This window comes from Phaethon lepturus, unplaced genomic scaffold, assembly GCF_000687285.1.
Source record: "Phaethon lepturus isolate BGI_N335 unplaced genomic scaffold, ASM68728v1 scaffold11608, whole genome shotgun sequence".
In the NCBI taxonomy this organism is placed as follows: domain Eukaryota; kingdom Metazoa; phylum Chordata; class Aves; order Phaethontiformes; family Phaethontidae; genus Phaethon; species Phaethon lepturus.
The window spans coordinates 18157-42198 of NW_010558317.1; the positions used below are offsets into that span (position 1 = coordinate 18157).

General features: G+C 37.7%; 1 protein-coding gene across 1 annotated transcript in view; it reads right to left on the bottom strand.

The window, feature by feature from the left end:
- The window catches only part of LOC104625410 (teneurin-2-like), a 51448-nt gene that overhangs the window by 2288 nt on the left and 25118 nt on the right, over window positions 1–24042 (bottom strand). The window contains exons 7-8 of the mRNA XM_010293028.1: window positions 23861–23871; window positions 5213–5407 (exon numbers count right to left, since the gene is read on the bottom strand). Coding sequence (XP_010291330.1) covers window positions 5213–5407; window positions 23861–23871 — 206 coding nt within the window. The remainder of the gene's footprint in view (window positions 1–5212; window positions 5408–23860; window positions 23872–24042) is intronic.

A 24042-nucleotide genomic window follows, 5' to 3' on the forward strand; every position in this document is an offset into this window, starting at 1 on the left:
AAGACTTAAAAATAACACTTAAATATATATAATAAGAGTTCCACACATAAGCCTTCATCTGGGGACATTTCTTCTGACATACACTGAAGTTCCAATAACTCATATATTTAAATAACAAAATAAAAAATAAATTAATACATTGCACTTTTTAAAAGGATAATTTTCTTCAGAGTATCTTTATCAATGTTGCTATTATTATTATTGAAATGCTGGAGCACTGCGAGAGTAACATTATGATACCCACTTTAAGTACCTAGAAGTCAAAATTTCAGTGCCTTTCAGCTTCATTTAGACTCCTAAATTATTCAGGCACTTCCGAACATTTGATTCATGGTCCATTAGTATCTGAGCTGTGAAATTGAGAGTCCTAGCTACTTCAATCCATACTCTAAACAGCAGATAATGCTTCTTAAAGAAATAAAGAAAACCAGATATAGTTATGTATTTCACCTTCTCTCAATCCAGAAACAGCAGAATAAGGAAGTGAAAATAGTTATGATGGAAAATCATCCAATGAAATTTCAGTTGCTATTTCAATCCTGTTAAATAAAGGAATGTTATGAGCTGTCTTTCAAATAAACTCTATCCATAACATTGTGGTTTTCCAGATTTTTGTCTTATATCATGAATTTGTATAAGTATACTATGCTCTACCGCAAATACCAACATAGAGGTTTTACCAACTGCCTTTTGCTGTGGAATTGAGGGCCAAGGTCAAATTCATGTCCTAAATAAAATGAATTCATCTCATGACTGGTATATATTAGCTCACAACAGAAGGACCAAGAATGATTGGCATTCTTTCTTGCAGCTCTAGGAAGATGTGAGTTTATAATGAAAGTGATTTATCTCTCATCTTTTCTAAATTGATCCTTCGAAATTAAGGCAGAGACTTTTTCTCTCTACCTTATGTGAACAATACTTGATCTTTCAAATCCAAACTTCTCTATAAACATAGAGTCCTGTCAAATTATTTTATGAAGTTGCAGAACATTTAAAGTAAGTATATAGATTAGATACAACACAGAGGATTGAGGCAGGCACATTTAGAGATGCAATGACGAGTTATCAGAATAGTTTTGATTTTAATTCAGATTACAGTAGTACAGGAATAAATTACTATAAAATTTCTCAAGATTTTCATTTTCATGATGACACTGGCTATAGTTTTTTGTCTGTTTTTTTTTGAGATTTAATGCTTAGTTAATTGGACATGAAAATTTTGTATTTATAGGTAAACCAAGATTGTTTAGTGGTTCAGCTCAGATAAGATTTGATAAATTCCTAAATTGTTTTAAAATTATCCAGAATGCTTGTCCTGTACTACTATTGCTTCTTGATGTTTAAGAAAATTAGAAACTGTCCAAAGTTTAGAACATGTCTTTCATACTATTTCTGTTGAACCCGATAAACACAGAGCTGTGATAAAACAATCTGACTGAATGAAGAAATAAAGAACACAAAGATTAAGGTTAATTTACTTTTAGGATGAAGGTTATTTTTTTTCCCTTAAATTTAGCCTATTATCTTTTTTTAGATTATGATATTAACAGAAAATTTAAAAGGGCGATATTTGCATATCATTGTATGTGGCAGGACAGCTAACTTCAGGACATACTGATGAGTCTTAACGTACTGTCCATGTCAGAAATGTATCATCTTCCTTCTCAAATGAAAGTACTAATGAAAGCAATGTGGAGCCTATGACAAACACCACCTTCTGCTGCCTAAATTAACTGTCTTTCCTCTACCCTGAATTACAGTATTCATACAGCTGAGATTTATTTCCACAGAATTAGCCTATCAATACCCCTCGGCTCCCAATCACCCTTGTTTTATAGAATAACACACTAACCACCTTTGTCCTTTGTTCTAGACAAATATACTTCATAGCTCTTTTGTTCTAACATATGGGTAAGTAATAGCTTTCAAAGTTTAAACTGAAGAGAGTTTTTACTTTGAACTCAAATCTTGTTCTATTTTAACACATGCTTTTAGAGTTATCATCTTGGGCCAGGTCCTCAGCTGCTAAAATTAGCATAACGTGATTACCTGCAATAAAAATACACTAACTTATGCTGCAAAGGTTCGGGCCCCGAGTCTTTAGAAGGGTTTACAATGGTATTTAGTAAGGATTTATACATGGAGCTTCTTTGGTGTTTAAACAAAGGAGAACATGCCTTAGCAATTAAGTACGTTAGACTTAGAACTCATAGCCCCTTGGCAGCTCAGATCATTAGAGCTCATTTAGTATTGGGCCCTCTGTAGATTTGACAAAAAAGGTACTGAAAACAATTTATATCCTGAAGGACAAAAAAGGAGGTCAAGGAGTTTTCTGAACAATATGTACCATAAAACCCCCAAAGAGCCATGAATTACACTTACAAAGTTAAATGTCATTGAAAAATGACTCGACCATGAAACCGAGAAGAAAACTGCCCTTAACTTAACCTAATTTGGCAATTTCACTTGTCTCCCCCTAAACCAGATTGAATGAAATCTGACAAATATGGCACTTCATCTTGTGTGCAAATTTGTTAATAGAACAACAGTGTTTATGCTGCAAAAATTGTGCATCACAAATATTGATTTTGGTGCCACTTTCATTTCAGGTAAATTGTTTGAACAATATGACCATGATGAATACCAGAAAGAAAAAGCTAACGGGAAGAAAAAAATGCTGACCCACTTGTTCTGATTCAATATCCTAGCTGGAAAATGGCAAATGAATCAACCTTTGCCATTCCTTTTGGAAGCTCAAATCAATAGAGGAGATTTCATATATTATATATATAAATACAAATACATTTGTTTTTATCATTCTACCATTAGAATGGGAGAATTTAAATTCATGCAAGAAGTGTAAATAAAATCAGATGATTACCTGCACTTCATATGATACTTTTTTTCCCCCGTAGCTCTTGAAGTAATGTGAGAAATATGTACAAAAGAAATGGAATTTTAGAGTAGAAATATGATGGTTCGTTTTTAATTATTTCTAAATTAATTAAATTACTAATTTTTTTCCCCAATGACGTATGTGAAAAGTTATTTTAACCTTTCTTGTCATGTTACTGGCCCCTTCCAAGTTTGCAGTCAATACCTCTGGCCTTTGTAATCCATTTATCTTTTAAGAAAAAACTTATACTTTCAAGCACACTGTTGATGAAATAATGTATATCCTTTCACCTCACATAGTAATTCACCTCCCCAAAAACTTTGTTGTCTGACAGTGTTTTATAGTGTTTCCAACTTTGAACGGTGTTACCATTAACACCTTCGCAAAAAGATACGCACTAGCTTGTTCTAGAAACTCCTCTGGAGCTGGTGATGTGTTTGTTTCACCCATTTCAAAAATTCACATTAGGCGAAGCTGAATTAAGTGCTACAAGAGCCTCTCTATCTTAGAGGAGTGCTAGGGGATTTAAGATGTCTAGCCCGGGTATACCACAGCCATTCTAGACAACTGAAAGTAGAGAGAGAATTCCATGCAAGTAGCTGGAAATTATGAAGTGCAAGATGAGGGAGGAACTGCTTATAAGGTTAAATTTACAGAATCAAATGAAAGAAAGATAATTTTAGGCCATCTATCACAGTCTCTCTAATAATATGAGCACTTATATGACAACACAAAATATGATGAAATGTATGTAACCTAATTAGACTGAGCAAACAATTGCAGTTACCAGAAAGAGCTTCTGCATTCCTAAGGAATAGACTGGACGCTGTAGAGCACGCTAAAGACAGTCTTTTCCATCTTTGATTTCAATGAGAAAGCCAGCTATAGCAAGGCTTTTCAGAGAATTTTATACTATTTCCTATGATCATACACTCAGGGTGAACCGAGAACTGCCGATTCTAAGAGACAAAAAAGATTACAGAATTTTCTGGATATAGCTTAAGATGTAACCCATTAAAAATAATGGAAAAACTCTACTGACTTGAGTTGAATTCTGGACTAGAGCTTTAGCAATCACTGTCGTGAAGCTTTCCTCGAAGGAGATGACAAGAATGAACTGAACAAACAGTTGCAGTGTTGGCAGTCCCATTAGTCCTAGATTTTAATTTTTTTTCGCTTTTAGCAAAATAAGTTCCCTCAGACTAATGCAAGGCCTTGATCTAAAGGCAATGACTGCATTCCATGCCCAAAGAATAAAACCCTTTGTGATTTAGGTCGCTATAGTTTTCTTTTTGTGTTTTTTTTTTTTTTTTTTAATGGGAGAAACAGCATAAGATAGAAATCGATACAAGTGGTAGATAGCTCTGCATCCTACTTGGAATACTCCACAGAGACTCTTTAGTCCTAAAACCATACAGCTCCAGTCCTATCACTTTAGTCCTCAAACTGATCCTTCTTTTGGAGGATTAATAAGCTCTGCAATGTTATAATAAAGTAGCTTGAACTATTACCGCTCTGAGGATGTGCCAAGGTATGCTGAACTGTCTATTTAGCAATCCACTGGGGAGTTAAATTCCTTTTTAAAATCATGCTAACACATTTTAAAAAGCAGTCCAATTTATCTTGTGCATTCTAACAGAAAACACTGTGAATAAAACCAGTATCAAGCTTAATCTATGACCACATTTTGCATTGGTTGTCTTGTTAAATCCGCACATTCTATGTATACAATGAATTGGACACTTCCAACACGAAGAGCTTTTCTGCATTTAAAGAACAGTTATTGTTTGTGTGTGCCATCTAACTCTCTTTAATCCCATGTGATTGCAGCTAACAGAAGTAATTTGCCCTACACAAAGTTTCCAAGTAACACGGATACCTAAGTCTTTTAAATTTGTTTCATCAACTTCTGTCTTAATAGTGACCGATACGTTTGCTTTGTGCGGAGCTGCAGCTATACAATTTTCCCTACTACTGCTCCTTTTTCCTCTGCTTTTCACATCTAAATTCAATAGATATAATCCAAAAGGAAAGATTTATCTTCACTCTTCAACAAAGGAATTATTCAGGTTTACTTGTGGCACACATTCTTAATACTGCAAAACAATGTATATAGAAGGTCAGAAGTTTTGTCTGAACTTTGATGGATCAGTAAAATTGTGATGAACTGTATTTTTAGCCCTCTTTTACAATAATCTGCTACAGAATTTTACATTTAAATTTTTATTCTGTTCTTTTTTTCTACCTATTGAATAACTCCAAAGCCCAGAAAACAAACTTGCAACTTAGAAAGAAAATGCCCTATCGTATTACCTTCTTCACAGTTTTCTCCTTTATAGCCAACAGAACAGACACAATTCCCTTCGATGCAGGAACCGTGACCTCCACATGAGGGATCAATACACTGGCTGATGGGTACATCACATTCTGGACCTTTCCAGCCACTGTAGCATAAGCAGGTGCCTTTAGAGTATTGACCATTGCCACTGCACAGTACTGGGCAGGCAGCTGGAAAATTGAACGAAAGAAAAACAGCATACAGGGTCATACATGTATTCATGTAAAAGCGCACTAAAAAAATCTGCTACCAAATACTTATACATAAAGTATGTTAATTCACCGGGGAAAAGAAATCTAAGCTAATTTGTAGTAGTCAGTCCTTCATTTCCAAAAGAAGTAATTTGATTACTATTTAACAAGTAATTTGATAACTATTTAACAAAACATCCATGCGTTGGGCATTCTGAGAATTCAACTACTATTCTTTATAGAATAGTGATGATGTTTGGGATAACTAATGAGGTAATGTGAACAGGTTTGAGTCTGACATTATTCTGCTTTGTTCCACTAGGTAACATCCAATTTTCACAGATCGCAGAACACAAAACATTCAGTCCCCATAACATTTTATTATATAACATCTTTCATCTTCCGTAACACTTTCTTAGCGTAATGTCCCTAAAAAGTTTTAGGCCCTTTGACTTCTTTTTTTCAGTGTAAGAATCTTGAACCCAGGAATAACACAAGCTTTCACCTACAACAAATGCACCTTGCCACCAATATCCCTGCAGACTCCTTTTACCCTGCGTGCATTGGCAAGAAAGCACCATTAATCCTTATCCGTCCCTCTTGTATTATTAAGGGCGCAAGACACATTCATTTATGCAAATGAAGTGAAGCCTATGAATAATAAAAGTAGTCAGCAAGTCTTGGATGCCCGAAATCAGATGTTGTACATATGCAGAGCAGTGGAAAGAAACAAGCGGCCAGTTGCACACAAATGTTACACTAAGGCATATTCACACTCCTAGATGCCCCCGTCTCCCATACGAACATGGCAATCTAATATGCCTGCCAAAGACTGAATGTGTGGTCACCAGCCGGAGAAATGGAAAAAATAACAGAAGAATAACAGAAACTGGGAGTAATGAAATGAATCTTTGAGAAAAGGTACACTTGTGTGCTCTTCTCTCTGATGCAGTTTCATAAAGACTTCTAGAAAAGTATTTTCCTGTCCTTTCACCCTTCAAAGTAATTAGAAACTAACAGCTAGTTTTACAGTGCCAAAAATATACTCAAAAGCTACTATTAATCATTAAAAGGTCCTACTGCGTTCTTGCTTCTATTATCCCTTTAACCTGAATGATCAGAAAGAACCCAAGTAATTGATTTCCTACAAAGAAATGTGTAACTGTCCAGTTGTACAACTTCTCCACTGTTCAGTCCTGTAATCCTTATTAATCTTAGCTGTCCCATTGATCTGTTGCAAAAACGCGTTTCAGGACAGATTTTTTTCCAAGAATTTTCTTATTTGAAATGGGAAAAAAATTGATCAGAAAAAAAGATATATTCAGATTTGTAACCTGAGATGTTAGCTAAAATTTAGACTGCTGAGAAATATTTCAGTTAAGACTACAGGTTGATGGGCCACATGTAACATGTCTATCTTTTTTAGCCTATCTTTTCTGCCGTAGAGGAATAAAAAAATCAGTGTGCTGAAGTTTGGGGTTTTTTTGCTCCCCCTACTCTGTCTTAGTGCCATATTGTCAGTCCTTTGGTAGCAACAGGACTTCGTTCTGCTTCATTCCCGGTGTTCTCTCTTACTATGAGTCTTGTTCAATCTTTTTCCTCCTCACTCCAAAAATGAATACAAATCTGAATAAAACAATGTCCAGCAGCATCCTTCTGATTTCAGATGTGACATATGTTCACAAGTGCTTTACTCAGTTCAGTGAAAAAGTTTATGCTAAAGTTCTACTGATTTTGCTTTTTGCAGCTGGTTTCAGAATGAAGTTTACTGAACCAGCTGGGTTGAATTTACAGTGCAGACAGATATCTCTTACAATCCATACTGCACTCTATGTCAGCCTATTTTGCATCTTTTTGCATGTGATCGTGAAACACCCTTCCATGATATGTAACACACCGAACTAGTAGCAACTTGTACTCTGTATGGCTAACTATTCTTTCTGTCTGCACACATCACATCATGAAATCTACCTCAGTTCCTCAGCACGCATTACTTTTCACTGCCTAGGTATACTAACTGCTGCTACTGCAAGTCATATAGGTGAGCCATAAAGAAAGGGATCAAACTAGGACCACTTCCACCCTTCGGGTAGGAAGACCTGGGGACACAAACAATTCCTTTGTCCATAACTCTCCATTTCACCGCAATTAAATGTCTTGTTTGGGCTGACGTTGATACATTTTCCCAAGTCGCTGTAAGCAAGGTAGTAACTTCAGTCCTGGTCTCTTTACTTGCCATGCTGTAGAGAAACTGCAGGTGAGTCATCAGAAGGTAGCTTGTCGATGCCACCTTCCACATCCTGACACACTGTAGAGACACTGTCTCTTTTTCTGGATCTCATCTTAACATAAAAATATCTCCTTCTGGAACAAGGCACCTCTTAGCTCCTGTAGTGGTTAAGCTTGCAGTCCCTTTGTTCAAGTCCAGGACAGAAGGAAGTAAAATTGTCAGATGCAAATTCTCTCTGTGCTTCTGAGCCATTGCAGAGACTCCACGTTATCATTACTAATGGTTGCTCAACGTGGCCTCTCCAACCGCATTGGGACATGCCAACTTATGGCTTGTTTTTGCCCATCAACATCTTCACGATGCTGTGATAAAGCTGCATGGAAAGAAAAGGTCCCAGGAAAGCTAAACGAATCAGTAGACAGTTTCTTCGGACAAACCACATTTGTTCAAGTAGTTATAAGGACAAAAAGTTAGTGTTGATTTACAAGCTGGAAAAAAGTAAGGACTAGATTTTTTTGGTTTGTTGTTTTACAGGTCAACGTGTCACTCATCACCAGAAAAGACTTGTTCTGCAAACCTCTCCTCTGGAGTCAAAACTCAAATAAAGGCAATAACTCAGTTTGAACAGCACAGTTCCCTGCAAGAGGGACTGAGCAGAAATAAATCCATTATTAAAATAAATAAAAAAACCAAACCAAAACCCAACAATCAACTTAGATGCGACCACTCTAGACCTAGCTAGGTAATAATGTGCCAGCCACCAGGTGTAAGTTTGCTTCTCTCCTCGCCTTGCCCCTAGGTCTCATTAAGCAATGGGCAACTGTGATCTAGCTAAAGATTTCTATACCTGCTATTTGGAACATGTCTATGGGAAGGCCATTCTGAGATCCCATTTTTGATCTGAATTTGCAGTGTTCAACTTCCGGAACACCAGAGGCTGGCACAGCAGAAGAAAGATTACTAAATTGTGCTGGGTCTTGGATGGAAGAGCTCCCACAGTAGTTTTTTAGTGTTCCCTTGCCTTACTCTGGTGCTTCAAGAATTTAAGTGAAGTTGAAAGCCATGTCACAGCTTTTTCACAGAAATTTTTTATTCCTCTCTTCATGCTTCTACGGTGTCAGAGGTCTTGCTATGGTTCATAAACCTGTTCGGTCCTTGTGAAGCTTGTATATAAGTTGAACAGCAATCTGCTTTCAGTGATCTGCCGCTGCAGTACGCATTGCCAAGATGTTAGTGACACCAGAACTGACTTTGGACAAATGAGAGAATCTGTCATTTAACTTTAGGGATTAAATGAATGGTTAAAATTAAGACACTTGCAACCTAAAGCCACAAAGTTTAATCTACAACCCTCTGCTGGGATTATTCTACAACTACATACCAGGAATATCACTTTGAGAATGAGAAAAAATGACAGAGGTTCTCGGTCAGATTTTCACACTTCCAATACCGCCATGTCACTGAGATTGCAGGAGAAACATGTAAGCAAGAATGCAAGTAAGCATAGGTTATAAGAAGCTGGCTTGTTGCTGCTGTTAATAAATAGCTCTTCATTAATGTTTCTACTGTGGGTTTAGAGGCTAAATGATGAACAGAGAGAGAGAGAAAATCAAGCTGCTCTTCCACAGAAAACAGAAGCAGGCAGTCTAAAAAGAGGTCTGCTAGGCTTATTTACTAGACCACGTTGCTGCAGGGTGAGACCCAAAACAGTCCACTCTAATTTTACATTCAGGTTGCTTCAATTCACGTGTGAACGACTCAAGAGTCATCTGGAATTCTTGTTATCTAGGACTGCTTATTACCCCTATGTGAAGTGGATGGCCCCCATTCCAGGACAGAATTGACTGTTCAAAGTCTGTTGGAGAAGTGTGAAAGGCGGCTGATTTACGTAATGGAACAATCAAGTTCCATCTCATTTCTGTGGACAGAGAGCTTGCATAAAAACTACCCATGACCAGCACTGTCAAAAACTGGATAGAGGTTTTCAGGATCAGTTATGGCAACACTCAAGTAAGTTTAGCGCAAGGGTATAGCTCCTGAGTGAAGTTTAAATAAGCACCAGAGGTATTAACCCTAGCTATGATTTCAGTGATGTGATTCTCCCCTTTACCAGTATTTGAACAAAGCAGACTAAGTTCTTAACATGGGTCTCAGCTGATCAAGTTACAGCTAATAGATACTACAGATCTTTGACTCCTATGGGCTGCGCACATTTAAGAGCATGAATTGAACAGGAAAGACCAGCCAAACATCCTTCTAAAAGTTCTCTCTCTAAAGGTTATCTTTGGATAGGTATTTTTGAGCAATGTTAATATTCCCTGATGCATGAGGAAAGGTGGTTTGATAAGAACCTATGGACTAGGAGGGGAGATGGTGAGGGATAATGCCCAATGGTCTGGCATCAAAAGCCACCATTTCATCCAGTGACTCTTAACATATAGGTATCTCAGCTGCAGTCTGTGTACACACTCCTTTCACCCACCCTTACGGTATTCACACATACATACTCACCAGAGGTGTTCTTCTAGAGCATGGCAAGAAACCAGTAAAGGATATCTGAGGAGTCAAACTCTTGGAGGCTGTTGCAGAACTTGGTTTAGTTACACAGCTGCTTGGTTGACAGGCCTTCCCCTGCTACTTGAAGTTCCAAACAGGCTTTGAAGGCAGAGTTCTGGCTTGGTTCCTCTTGCTGTAGAGCAAACATTACCCTGGTGCAGAGAGAGTCCTGTACCACTAGGACCTAGGCTGACAGTTCTCTACTGCAGACTTTTTTCAGTTTCTCCTCATAAAATAGACAAATCGGTATACTTCTCTTGAAAGTTATCTGAGTTTCTGGACACACAAATATGCAGACTTGAAGGGTTTCTCAACTTACGTCTGCAACGCTTCCCTGTCCTGGACCAGGTCACAAGCAATGCCCTTAAAGTGCTCTTGTTTTGCAAGCAGCTCAGTTTTACACCCAAATGTAAATTTTCAAATGGGGCATAAGAAGGTCATCCTCCTTTGTACCTTCTACAGGCTTACTCATAACCCAGACAAGCTGTCAGGAGTCACCCCATATCAAGTCAAAATTTTTCAATAGATGTACCACAGAATTTTGTGGAGAGACGCTCATGGCAGGTTGGTGAGGGGAGTCACCAGTCTGGATGGACAAAATTGCATCAAGCCTGTTGGGGTACTGTTTGAGTAAGAACCAGAATGGTTGTATCCATAATGCTTGTAAGCGCTAATCTTGCATATAAACCAGATTCTTCTTACCACAAGTTGGTGTACATAAAAGATGAGCTCAAGTGCGTATTCACAATGTAGGCAGTAGAGAAAATTAGGACTGAGCGTTGAAGTGCAAGTTTAAGGCTGCACTAACAGAGCACTTACAGTCTAAAGTGCCCTTACATCCTAAGTACCGCTAACTGTTCCATCACTGAATTTTAACTAGGTTATGTGAAAAGTTGAAGCTCATGGAAGAACGTTCCCTGATTGAACACATTATTAGACAAATGAATAGAATTAAAATCTACAAAGTCTACTAAACACAAAGAGGCATCGTCTACTGTAGGAAGTCCTAACACAAGTTATCTCTAGAACCAAAAGAATTTACCAGAGAAGCATCAAAGACAGGTACAATTTTACTCTTCCTCAACTATCTGCTGTATGCCGCCATCAGAGCTGAAACCCTGGGTAAACCAGAATTTTAGTCTGAGCCATTATGGCTTTTCTTCTTACTAATAGAACCTCTGTAAGAACAAGCATATTCAGAAAAAAAAATTCTGAAGAGACTATTTATACTCCTATATAAGATACGATCAACCTTTGCTGAACTGTACAGAACTTTGTTAGAGCTAAGAAAAATAAAGGCAACCTCCTAAAGTGAAGTGATACCTATTTAGATATAAATGATCTTAATTTCTAAATGGCTTAAAATCCACAAAACCATCAAAACCAAATGAATTGCAAACATTTGCATTTCAGAAAATCAGCCTAGTTATTAAAGAAGTTAATTTCTGACAACCTGATTCAAGATGTTGGCTCTAGACTTCTTCTTCTTCTTCTTCTCCTTAATTATTTTTTTAAATGAAATGGTACTTTATAGTATATAGCAAATTATCACATCTCTTTTTTTAAACCAAGTGTTTGCCCAAAAAATATTTCTAAAAATAAGGAGACATTAAAATATGAGTATTCTTACTTGCAGCCTAAAAATACAATTGTTGTGTTTGACAACATTTTCCTTCATATTTTACGTTTAAACCTATTTTAATCAGCTGCGTGCACATTTCACTAATTGTCTGCATGGCTATTAGTTTTAACTGGAATTTATTTATGGATATGAAAATCTGAAACAACTTCTAAGACCACTCCATGGTTTAGGTTGTTTCACTTTTACTAATTCATCTATTTTAATGCTATTTTCCCAGTAAGAAACTGCCCCTAGCAAATTTAGGCCCAAGAAAATAATTCTGGAATGGGAGATTGAATGAATCCAGGCCCATTTTCTCTCATTTGTTCCTTATGCCCCACAAACATGGTATCTGCGTAGTCGGATAGAACGGTGTTTGAGTAGACTGCCTGCTCTTCAGAGACCACTAACTTCCATCAGGCTGAAACGTTCTTAAGAACACTGACGCAGTTAGGAAGATCTGGAACATCTTTTAGGCTGCTTTAAGACCTTGTGCCCTTCCAGGCAGACGTCACCTTGTAGAAATTCACCCAGAAGCAGAAGAATTAACAACTATAAATAACTGTTACTGATATTATACGCTTTATTAGTTACTTCATGAAACTGTTTACTTTGACTAGAGGACACACAAATAAATTAAATGATTCTCTACGCTTGCAGGCATCAGGTCAGTGTTAAGATGGAAATGTACAGCCCTTCATAGTAGGTATGCTCTGCAATCCTCACCTCAGCTGCCCAAACCCGAGCCTTACCAAGCTCCCTCGTCTAGCTCTGTCAAACTACACATTAGTAAGCAAGAAAGAGATTCACAGAAGAATTTCCAGAAGGACAAAAAACCCATCAGGTGTGTCAAATCTCTGACATTCAGAAACCATTTGGGGAAAGCGGCACACGCTGACTTAAGCACTAAAGTATGGATGCTTTAATTAATCCGGGGTGAATTTAATTGCTTTAGTTAAGTGGAAATCGGGTTAAAAATGATGCAGAGCATGCTGGGGTGTGTTAAAAACATGACATATGAGTTGGATGAATCGATAAATTAAAAGCGCACAGATGTTTTAATTAAACCCAGGAAAGTTAACGAAGATCGCTAGAGACTTTTAAGCCTATGATTAATTCAATTCATTTAAAATACCTGTAGAGATATGGGGATGCCTCTATTTTGGGAGTTATAGAAGTTCTCAATCGATAAGTACTTAAGCTGTTCAAAAAAAAAAAAAGGCAGGATTTTTACAGAAGTGACTGAACAGTATTAATTGCACAATGAATATCCGCACTCTTCTGAACACTCAGCAAACTTTTACTCTGGACAAAATTTATCAAAAAGGTCATAGTTTTTCTCATTGCCTTCCATGTAACCTTATTTGTCAAAAAGACAATACTTGCTGTTCCCTCCTCTACCATTCTACAAAGTATCTATTTCCATTAGATAACTGCCTTGCTTACAGCTATTACAAAAAAATCTATGTAAGAAATATGAATGTATCTTCTCACACTACCTAGCAGCAACTTCCAGAACCACAGCAAATTCTGAAATGATCTCTTTGGGGTTGGTCACTTGGTACAAGAAAATTTTGCTTCATAAATAAAGCCTTATAATATTTTTAATAACAATAACAATGCAGTCTGTAAGAACAGGGAAAATAAAAATTAAGCAAATGTCAGATACATTTGAACTAATTTAGTGGAGGATTGAAAGGACTGAAGCCCCATTACTGCTAGCATGAATATGAGCTTAGGCAGGCTAGCTAGCCATCAACAAAAATCCAAGTCTTAGTTCTTTAAAGATATTGGAGTCCTGATGGGGGAGAGAAAAAGGCCACTGTGCCGTCTCGCTGGAAAAGCCACAGCTGAACATAGAGAAGATTTTCAAGTGGTGTAAAACAAACTACAAATTGGAGATAGAGAGAAAAGAGGAAAGTTGAGTTCAGCTAGACACTTGAAAAATCAGCTAGCTGTGCCAGGGTTCAAATGTCTTGAGGACTTTCTCTTGTTGGCATGTTCTGGATTCTACACTTCACCAGCCTGTTTCTTCCCTCTCCACTCTTGCAGAAGCTCTGCAACTATCACAACCTGTACTAAAGGAAAGATTGCAGATCTCCATGCAGCACATTAAGGTGATTTGCAAAATGGTAGATCAATTTGCAGCCAATCCAGTTAGGGTCCTCCCTATCTACTACATCGTTGAAGAGCAGCACAGTTCAGTTTCTTTTTCATATGCATCAATGCATTCCAGAAAGTGGAACCTGCACTGGTTCTGATTTACCAGAGGAGAATGTGACTGAACAGTTTACCACATATTTTGTTCCTTTGGATAAAAAAGAGAGGGAAGAATTCTTTTTAACTCACTGCATGATACATGGGACTGGGGGGAAAAGGTAGATGGTGGATACAAATGTTCTGAAAACATTGCCTTGCAATTTAAAACTCTTTTTTCTGTGGGAACTACTAACACAGAATCAGAGCTGTGAAATTCCTGCTTTAGATATAAACAGTGAAGTTGATACAAGAACAAGAACGTGCAGAGAAATAAATTTTACTTTCTACCAACAGATGGAAATAAACAGATGCTGAAATCAACTACTGTCACAGACAAGCACATAGATCTTCATTTGTATGTCTTGATAACTTCATCACTAGAAAAACTGAGGAGGAAGGGAAAACTAAACTATTTCAGAAGGTTTCAGTAGCTATCTCAATGGAAAGCGCCAGTAAGGAGTCAAGCTTCAAGCTCACAAAAAGCAGCAGTAAGGAGAAACACCAAATATCAGAATTACGCTTCCAAACATATGTTTTGTGATTCATAACAGAGAAGCACTAGCAGCATGAAGTCATTTATGCGTCTAGAAAAAGAAATGAAAAAGTGAAACATTTCTTCAAGTATTTTTGGTAAGATTTTGTACCATCCCCAGTGAATGGTGTAAAAACTATTACTTCTCTGGTAATGGTATAGCTCTGGCTGAACAGCAGTGCAGTAGATATAGGATTGCACCCACAGGCTGCAGTATTCAGGGTTTGTAAAACCCAGACTGCTTTGGTCTCGTTTTAGTTACTACTATTCGCCTTATTAAATTTACCAGAAAAGATTTAAATCATAACATGATTAACTGCACAGTTCCACGCTAGCTGCAGATATTTAAACTTCTTTCTACATTTGAATTAGAAATTGTTTTGTTTGCTTGAGAAAGCAAAGGAGGATGACAGCTAACTAAATTTAATCTCACCCAAAAAAGGTCTAAATATAGGAAAATATCTAAATTACAGGTTCAAATATAGATATAATGTAGATATGAAAAAAGTCATGCATGCTGAAATCTGAAGCTGCGATTCAGGGCTGTTTCTGTTATTCAGGGATGACAAATGCCTAAGGATCTCTTCTTAACTTCTTGTATTTCTCTAACGTGATTTACAATACTACTTAATCATAGTTGTTTCAGTGACATTTACTATCATCACAAGGACTCCAAGATGATCCCAACACAACCGCGAAGACAAACTCTTCCAACTTAATGAAATAAGCAAATACCAGTGCAAGTCCACCGAGACAATGCAATCTAAAAGCAAAATGTAGATTGCAACACAATTAAATAAGCTAACCAATTAAACACAAAAACAAATTACAAAGCATACATCACAGTGAGCACAATTCAGCTCAGCAGAGCACAGTTAGAGCACAGAGATTCTTAGCCACCAATGGAAGTATTTTAAGATCGGAAAAAGATTTTTGGCTTGCCAGAAACTAAGCTGCACAATGGTTTGCATCCTGCATGTATTTGTATGCATGTCCACCTCCTTGCTGCACTGGGAATCTTTTGAAATATTCTATTTATTGGAATCCCATTGAAACAGAAAATATTTGTGCAAATAGATTTGCTGTTGCTGCACATGTATAAGAAGGGAAGAAAGATAAAGCCAAGTAACTGATAATAAAGTGGGCTTCGAAAGCAGCTGTGAGACATCAAATGAATATACTCAGCTTTTAATAAGTATGAAAATATTACTATAATGCTATTGAAGAAAAATCCATTAATAAGATTTTAGTGTGTTTCCATATGCTTTCTGTCTTGGACATAAACAAAGCAAACTTCCTAATCACTAAGACAGTAAAAATCTTTGTTCTCTGAATTTCTACAGGTTGGGTAATGAGTGATCAGGTAAAATGCACTGGTATTCACTGAAATCAGAGACTCTAATTAGTTATATGCCCACTTCTTTTTACCTGTCATGTTTTGTCCAGCAACGGCATTAGCAACTTTTCCCAGTTATTTCCTTCCTCCTTCATTACTAAATTCCTCAGCATACCCCATTTTTTTCTTAATCCTTTTAGCTTTGTCTTTGAAATTTTCTCCTACAGAAATAAGCCTACCTTCTTGGCTGCACCACTATCCTGCAAGCTCTTTGGGAAAAGGAGTCACACATAATTTCATGATCATATACTGCAACATGAATTTAGAAACACATGAAAGGGCAATGCAATCCACAGGCACAGATTTGGCTACAGGCTTACTGGTGGTTTAATATAGACAACAAATGCTAAAAAAGTTGCTACACTAGATGCATTGGGTATATTTAACAACATTAAATAGATATCTTTAAAAAATTTAAAGCATTTTTGCTGTAAAGGCACAACTATATCCAACAGAAGGAAGGATGTGCTTCTAACCAAGAGGAGTATCCCTACTTGAAATAATTCAGGACAAGGTCTTCTGTAGGTAAATTCTTCATAATCCTGAATTCAATGCTGAAATCAAGAGAAGCCATAAAAGCTTTAAGAACAATGAAAAGTTAATATTTTGCTTGTTGAAATCCGTATTTTTAAAGTCTGTTTTCTCAAATATTCACAATGCTAAAAGTAGCTCCTGGGTCTTATGTCAACTTTGTAAAGATTCCCTTACAAAGAATGCAAAGGATATGAGACACCAATTTCTAGTCTGGTGCAGGCTAAGGAGTAATCTGAGTACGTCACCATCCTGTTACTAACAGCGCATGCCTTGCAAACGTCTGCTAATCCTCACATTAATTTACAATGTACTTTAGGGACAAGTGCATGTTTTTAGAGAGTAATGAAATCTTCGGATGCTAAAGGATTTGTGTTGCAAAGGAATTTTACAAGGTGTCTGCTGTAGAATTCAGGAGTTCAGACTCTCCAGTCCTCTGTTTTAACCTGTAACCTCCAACAGAGTTCCTGAGGATTGATAAGGAAAACTGCAGACCAGAAACAATGGTTCCTCTATTCTATTCCTTGTCGCCCTACTGACTGTATGCCTTGAGCCCCTTTTGGAGCCATGACCAACAATCGGAAAGAATTCAGCCTGTAATGCCTTCAGTTCTTGGCTCCTGTTTAAATTGCCAATTAGAAAGAGTTAGAGTAGTGGATTTTGTGTTGGGTCTACCTGTCTACCTGACACTGCATCAAAGCTACTATGTATGTAGTACATACACCTGTAGTAGTATGCATGTAGTAAGTACACCTGCATACTACATGCAGGCAAGCTAGCAGCTGATAGACGGCAATGACTGCCAGTCATCGTCAAAATAGGTTACGTGTTCATTTCTTTATTCTGTAATTACTTTAGGCACAGTTAAGGGCACAAAAGCCTTTTCAGAGTGTACTGCCATTCAGGAAAACTAAGAAAACTGAGGGCAGACAGGCAAGCACTGCTCTGTATAGAGAACTCACTGGAAGGCAAGTGAGGACATGACCAGTTTGCTAGAAATTGAAAATGTTTGCTAATAAAATATGAGACTGGGAAAACAAGAAGCAAATTTATAACAAAGGCATTTTAAGGTACTGAATCAGAGAGGTGGGAACTGCTGGAGAGGAACATTGCCAAAGACAGCCTTGTCTGTTCAAGTATCAAAATGATGCTTCCACCCACTGAGAGAGAAGATTTGAGCGACAAGCCAGGGCTGTGCTGCTGCTGCAGCACATACTAAGTTGGCACACATACACACATAAACACACAAAACCCAAAAACAAACCCACCCAGAGATACTAAGAGAAAAGCTGAACATGCTGAATTTTGTCAACTGCAAGAAAGGATGAGAGATATGTGTGGGTGACAAGTCACGAATGCAGTACTTCCAAAGTAAAGCATGCTTTTTTTTCTTTTTGTTTTTAAATGACTTCAGTGTAAGTGATAAGACATGCTACGATTATGAACACACAAAATGTTTGCCAATAAAGTTGTTATTTCTTTAATTTCTCTTTTCTCCCTAACTCACTACTACTCAGCCCTACCCTGCAGTCTTGCTCTATCATAGTCAACAATACCATCGTGCTAACTGTCATTCAGATTCATAATCCGGATGTTATTTTTGACTCATCCGTTTCTTCACCTCGCATTCAGGCTTTGACAAAGTCTTGCAGATTTGCTCTGCATCTCTTGGTCAGAATTCTTGCCCTAGCTTCTAGCAAATAAAATCTACATTGAACCAACACCTTTTTCTCCAGCATGGATAAATTCCGTCTTCCTCAGTCATGTCTGTGTGCAACAGTGCTGCAAAAATCATGTTGTTAATCTATTAATCTAACCTTCAGCTATGTGGCTCTTCTTCCCGAGTCCCTTTTCAGGTCCTTTCCTCTTATCACATGGAATATGAACTTCATGCTCCAACTTCATTTACAAACACGCTTCAGCCCAGACTGCTCACTGCTAGAATTCTGACTTCAACCTCTCTGTGACTTACAATGCTTTTGAAAGTCAAATTTAAAATTTGATTCTCTACAACTACCTGAAAGGGGGTTGTGGCGACGAGGGTGTTGGCCTCTTCTCCCAAGTAACTAGTGATAGGACGAGAGGAAATGGCCTCAGGTTGCGCCAGGGGAGGTTTAGATTGGATATTAGGAAAAATTTCTTCACTGAGAGGGTGGTCAGGCATTGGAACAGGCTGCCCAGGGAGGTGGTGGAGTCGCCATCTCTGGAAGTGTTCAAGAAACGTGTGGATGTGGCGCTTCAGGACATGGTTTAGGGGACACGGTGGCGCTGGATTAATGGTTGGACTTGACGATCTTGAAGGTCCTTTCCAACCTTAGGGATTCTGTGATTCTGTAAAAATGAGCTTTTTTGAGCTCTTTCCTATGCTCTGTCTCCTTTGGAGGCCCCACTTGCCCTACATTATCCACATGATGTTTTCTATCTGCCCCTTTATTCCTCTTTAAAACTGCCTTTTACCACAGTGTTGCCCAAAACTGACAAGTCACACTACTAGTGTGTTTATAACACTGCCTATCACATTTTTGCCTTATATCTCCACATCTGTCAATTCTTTCCCATTCATTCCCTTTCAGCTTGTATTAACATGGTAAATTCCTGGAGGCAGGTGATGGTTTTATTTATTTGTTTTGCTTGTAAAGCACTAACCACAATAGGTTAGCTTTAACAAGTACCATTGCTCATGACGATCTCTTTATAACGCCATACAAATGGTGGTTTTTCCTCTACTATTGTTCCTCTCGGTTTTTTTTTCTGCAAACCAATCTGCTTTGGGTATCATCACGTTTAACCCAACCTACTTCACTTGTATGATCTATAATCTGGTATTGCGTATATTTGCAGTGAGTCATTTGAATAGTACAAGACACACATTCAGCAGTTTGACTGTGCCACGGAAGACCCTCACCACAGGTCCCATCTCTTCTGTCAGGCTATGAACATGGGCCGGACAGGCGAAGGAGAAAGGCTATTCAGCGTCACCTCTCCCCTTTCCCTTCAAAGTCCAGTGAGCTTCTGCCTGCTTGCACTATTTTCAGTTCCTCAAACTTCTAGCCAAGTTAGGAAGGCAAGTATTGTTTTTCTTATTCACAGAGAGAGGAAATACTCCTATACATTACCAGCATATGCCGGCCACTCTTCATTCATGTGGGCCACGTGTTCTACAGCAATGAACGGAGTACTGAATTATTTAGCAAGATGCACTCCAAAATTCACGTTTTCCCCACTGCAATTGCTCCCAGAACCTCTCACGCCACTGGGAGCATTCTGGACACAGCACTAAGAAAATAGTTTCAAGCAGAGTATTCAATGGACAAAAAACCATTACGTTATGCACTATTGCCCAAGCAATAAGCCTCTGGATAACCTCGGAGCATGAAGAGTCCCAAACAACTGAAATTTGAATAACAACAGAGAAAAAGCAAGAGTTGCTACTTCTAGCAATTATACCTTACTTACCTAATAATTGTCAGCTTTTTACGTTTTTATACAGAGATTAACAGTACACACATAACAAAGAAAATAGCAGTGGTAGGAACTCTTATTGTTGTGCGGGCAATCATCAGAAACAGCAAATCCATTAGAATAAATTTAAAAAGAGACAGACTACACTTTACAGCTTAGTAACTATTCAAACTAAATAGATGTCGCAAAAGAAATAAAAAGAAATTTTAAAAAACCTACCCTTCTTTTTATACTTATTAAAGTGGCGCCGTCCTTTGCCAGTAAGCCAAAAACAAACAGAATGAAAATAAAACAATGAAAAACCCACACAAGGAGAACAGGAAAAGAAATTGCGAATAATGTAAATCTGAGTCATTAGAGTTCTTAAAATCGGATTAAGTCAACTGATCAAACATGGTACAAATTTCTAGTTTAAAAAAATCCAAAAGCCTTCAATCTATTTAGCTTCAAATATTAAACATGTTTCTTATTACATTGCATAATCAACTAAAAGTATCTGTTAAATGGCAACTTCATGGCAGCTGACATGAGCTACTTGACTCAATTTTTTTCTTTCTTTTCCAAATCGGACACCATCTCTTAACAGGCTACGCTCATCACTTCAATGTAGAAATCCCATGTGATGGTACATTGTGTCACCTTCTCAGATTAGCTAAATATGCTTAAGATGCAAATCCTAGCATCTTAAAATGCAAAATTAAACGGAGGCTCTGAGCACATTTGCAAAACAGTATATGACAATGTCTTTGGAAGTATTTTTGTTAAAGGAGTGGAAGAGTTGCATGCCCTTCAAATATATTATGGGATGAAATGAAATCATAGCCAACTCCGAGTCACTTCTAGGAACCCAACTTATTGCAACATTGAACTCTACAAATGGTGAAAAGCAGGACATGATGAATGATGCCTGCTTGCGGATTTACCACAGAACTTGGCAGCGGAAAGACCAAACTCGTATCAGACATTAACAGTGGGAACACCAGGTAACAAGGACATCTTGATATACTTGGGTGGTTATGTCATAGAGGTTACAGAAAAATAGAGATGAATATAAAAAAGTGGCAACACACCAAAATAACATAGTCATAGCTGCATGTCTGATTCTTTAATTGATCCTTGGCCATAGCATCGCTTCTTATGAATAACTCCTACAGATAATTGTGGACAGAAGGTTACTCACAGTGCAGTTCAATTTACAGCAAATCTTCCACTGGCTTTAACTATACACGTCTTCTTTATCACGATACATCTCCACCCAGTGAATTATCTTTTGATTATCAGACCTTATTTTTTTTAATATGCCTTATTTTATCCACATAGGATTAAAATGTGTCATTACCTCTTTTTGTGTGTTAGATGGAATTGTTAATTAGGTTAAACTCCTAATGATGTCAAAGGGAATCTTGCCTGAGCAAAGATGGAGTAAATGTGTTACTACCTGAAAATAAGTTATTTCCACAGATATGAGTGAGAAATGAACCCCCCCCGGTATTTGGCAATAGTGTTTGAGAGAGTGAAATTTCCTCCACTTGAATCAGGGTATGAAAGTGTATTTCAGCCCGTGCTTTGCGCCAAAAGTTCCTCTCTTTTCATGGTATTTTCCTGGAGCTAATGGATCTGAAGTCAAATCTCTGCTGTCTCACAGATTTCCTTCATTTTTATCTTTTGGAATTACATGGATGGAGTAAAGTAACAGAGGGAAGTACCTGAGCACTGTCTGCAAATATTTTGCAGATGACTCTTCTCAAGAGTCATTGCCTCTGATGCCCTCAAGATGAGCCCTGTAACTGAGGACTCACTGGTATAAAGGATCATGCTTAACATCTATCAAACTTGGGTTTCACCCAATGTGAAGCTCTTAGACTGCTGTGTTACTGCACGAATCAAGCTCTAAATGCTTCTGAAGGCTTCCATTGCTAGGGAAATAATAATTAAGAAAATCAGATGGAAAGAAAATAATTCTCCTTCCATACTTGTGATAGTTTAAATATAAATTCAACATTGCAGTAAATGTATATTAAATACATGTCCACACATACAATATGCTGGAAAAGATGTAATTCTCTATCTCATTTTACTGTGTTTTACCATGCATATCATCTCAATTTTGATTTCTGTCTTCTGAAACTGCTCTCACATATAATCAGCATTCAAGTACGCAGAGAAATCTGCGGACATGAGAACAGGCATGACAGTGCCTGTGAAATGGGTGAGGCATACAGCCCTTACACTCTAACTGAGCTGCACACCCTCTGTATGTCTCACAGTATAAAGATGTGCAGCTGTGTGCTTGCACGGGCACACGAGAATTCTGACAACACACCCATTTTGCCATTTTTTGTAGTTTTTCAAGCTTCTTTGTTCCTTAGAAATACCATGATGTCTGACAAGAAACCATTTCTGCTTTTGCGGGGAAAGAGACAACACAGAAAGGACAAAGCATGAAGCAAAGAGAATGTACGGAGGGGCAGGAGAAGCCTGACAGATACAGTTTCACAAGTACCCTATAAAAAAGCTATTTGTTTGACATAGCCTGAATGAAGTATTTTCTAGCATTAACACAGAATACAGTGTTCCACAGAGGTTCAGTACACAAGGCAGGTTTGCTCCACAACTCAAAATGCAAATGAGGTGATTTAATGGCCATGTATGTGTGAAGAGTGGCAGTGAAGCACACAGTCACTGCATGCATACTTTCACAGGTTAACACCACAGAAATGCATATAGCTGTCAATGTGTATTTATAGCACACATTATCACATCATTTACTTTGTAATATACAGATATCTCCTCTATATATTTGCCAAGTGTCTTAATTTCTCAGGTAATCAAACAACATGCACGCTGTATTTGAAGCATTCTTTAAAATGAGTACTGAATGAGCACTCAAATAACATCATTAGCTTTCCAAGGCCCCTTGGGGGTCTTTTTTCTGCCTTTTTTTTTTTTTTTTTTTTTTTTTTTTTGTACTGGAGCACCTCCAAGAGCCAAATACAGAGCCACAAAACAGAAATGACTCGCTCCAGTACGGCTGTAACAACTCTTCAAGAGCATTTCATAGACACGCACAGGTATGCTGGATGCCACCCTGTTACACCAGCGAAAGAGGTGGGGCACAACAAACTGTCCTCGGGACTGGATCAGGAGCCTAAGAAGAAATGAGCACGTTTCTAAGGTCTTTCAAGGCATTTCAAAAAGCTTTCAAACACCAGGCTTTCCCCCTTTGAACACTAACAACCCTACCCCTGTGGAAAACAATGGTAGGCACATGATACTTATAGTGTGCCTAAATCTCACACAAACTAAGAAGGAAGCAAACTGTAAAATGTTACGATTGTGCTCAGGAACAGCAGGGAATACAACCAAGTCCTTGATTTAGACAACATATGTGCCACTAGCTGTATAAACTAAAGAGGTCCTCCTTTATGAATCTTTTTCCCTATGACAGCTATCCCAAACTCTCAGAAAAACTTAGTAAACGCATACTGTCAATCCATATTTGTCTTTTAGATTTCTGTTTAGTCCTTGATAATCATGCATCTTCCAGTTTTAGTTGTTAAAATTTACAGCTGACACTTAAGGAAAGGTTTATTTTAAGACTTTATTAAGTCCTACTTATTTTCCTAAAAAAGGTGAACTTCCTTTGGTCAAAAAGTAATTATATAAGCAAGAAAGATGCTATGAACTAGAAGTAAGGCTCAGCCAAGCCAGAATGTACGTTACATGCTATCAACGATGATAATCAGTCTTCTGTTGCAGACCAATTAATGATTATCAGAAAGCATTAATGATAATTTATCTACTTTCACAGAAAATAAATCTTTTCTGCCATTTCTGTCTACTACCTTTGACACAAAAAAGTAGTTATGTAAGCTCATCAGCAATATAGCAATACTTCCACCTGACCACAGTTAACTAAGAGATCTAAGAAAAAAATGCATATTGATCTAGCCTGGTGCCACGCTACCTAGCAGGCACTGTAGATCCATACATCGCAAACATACACTGTGGTTATTTGTAAACGTAG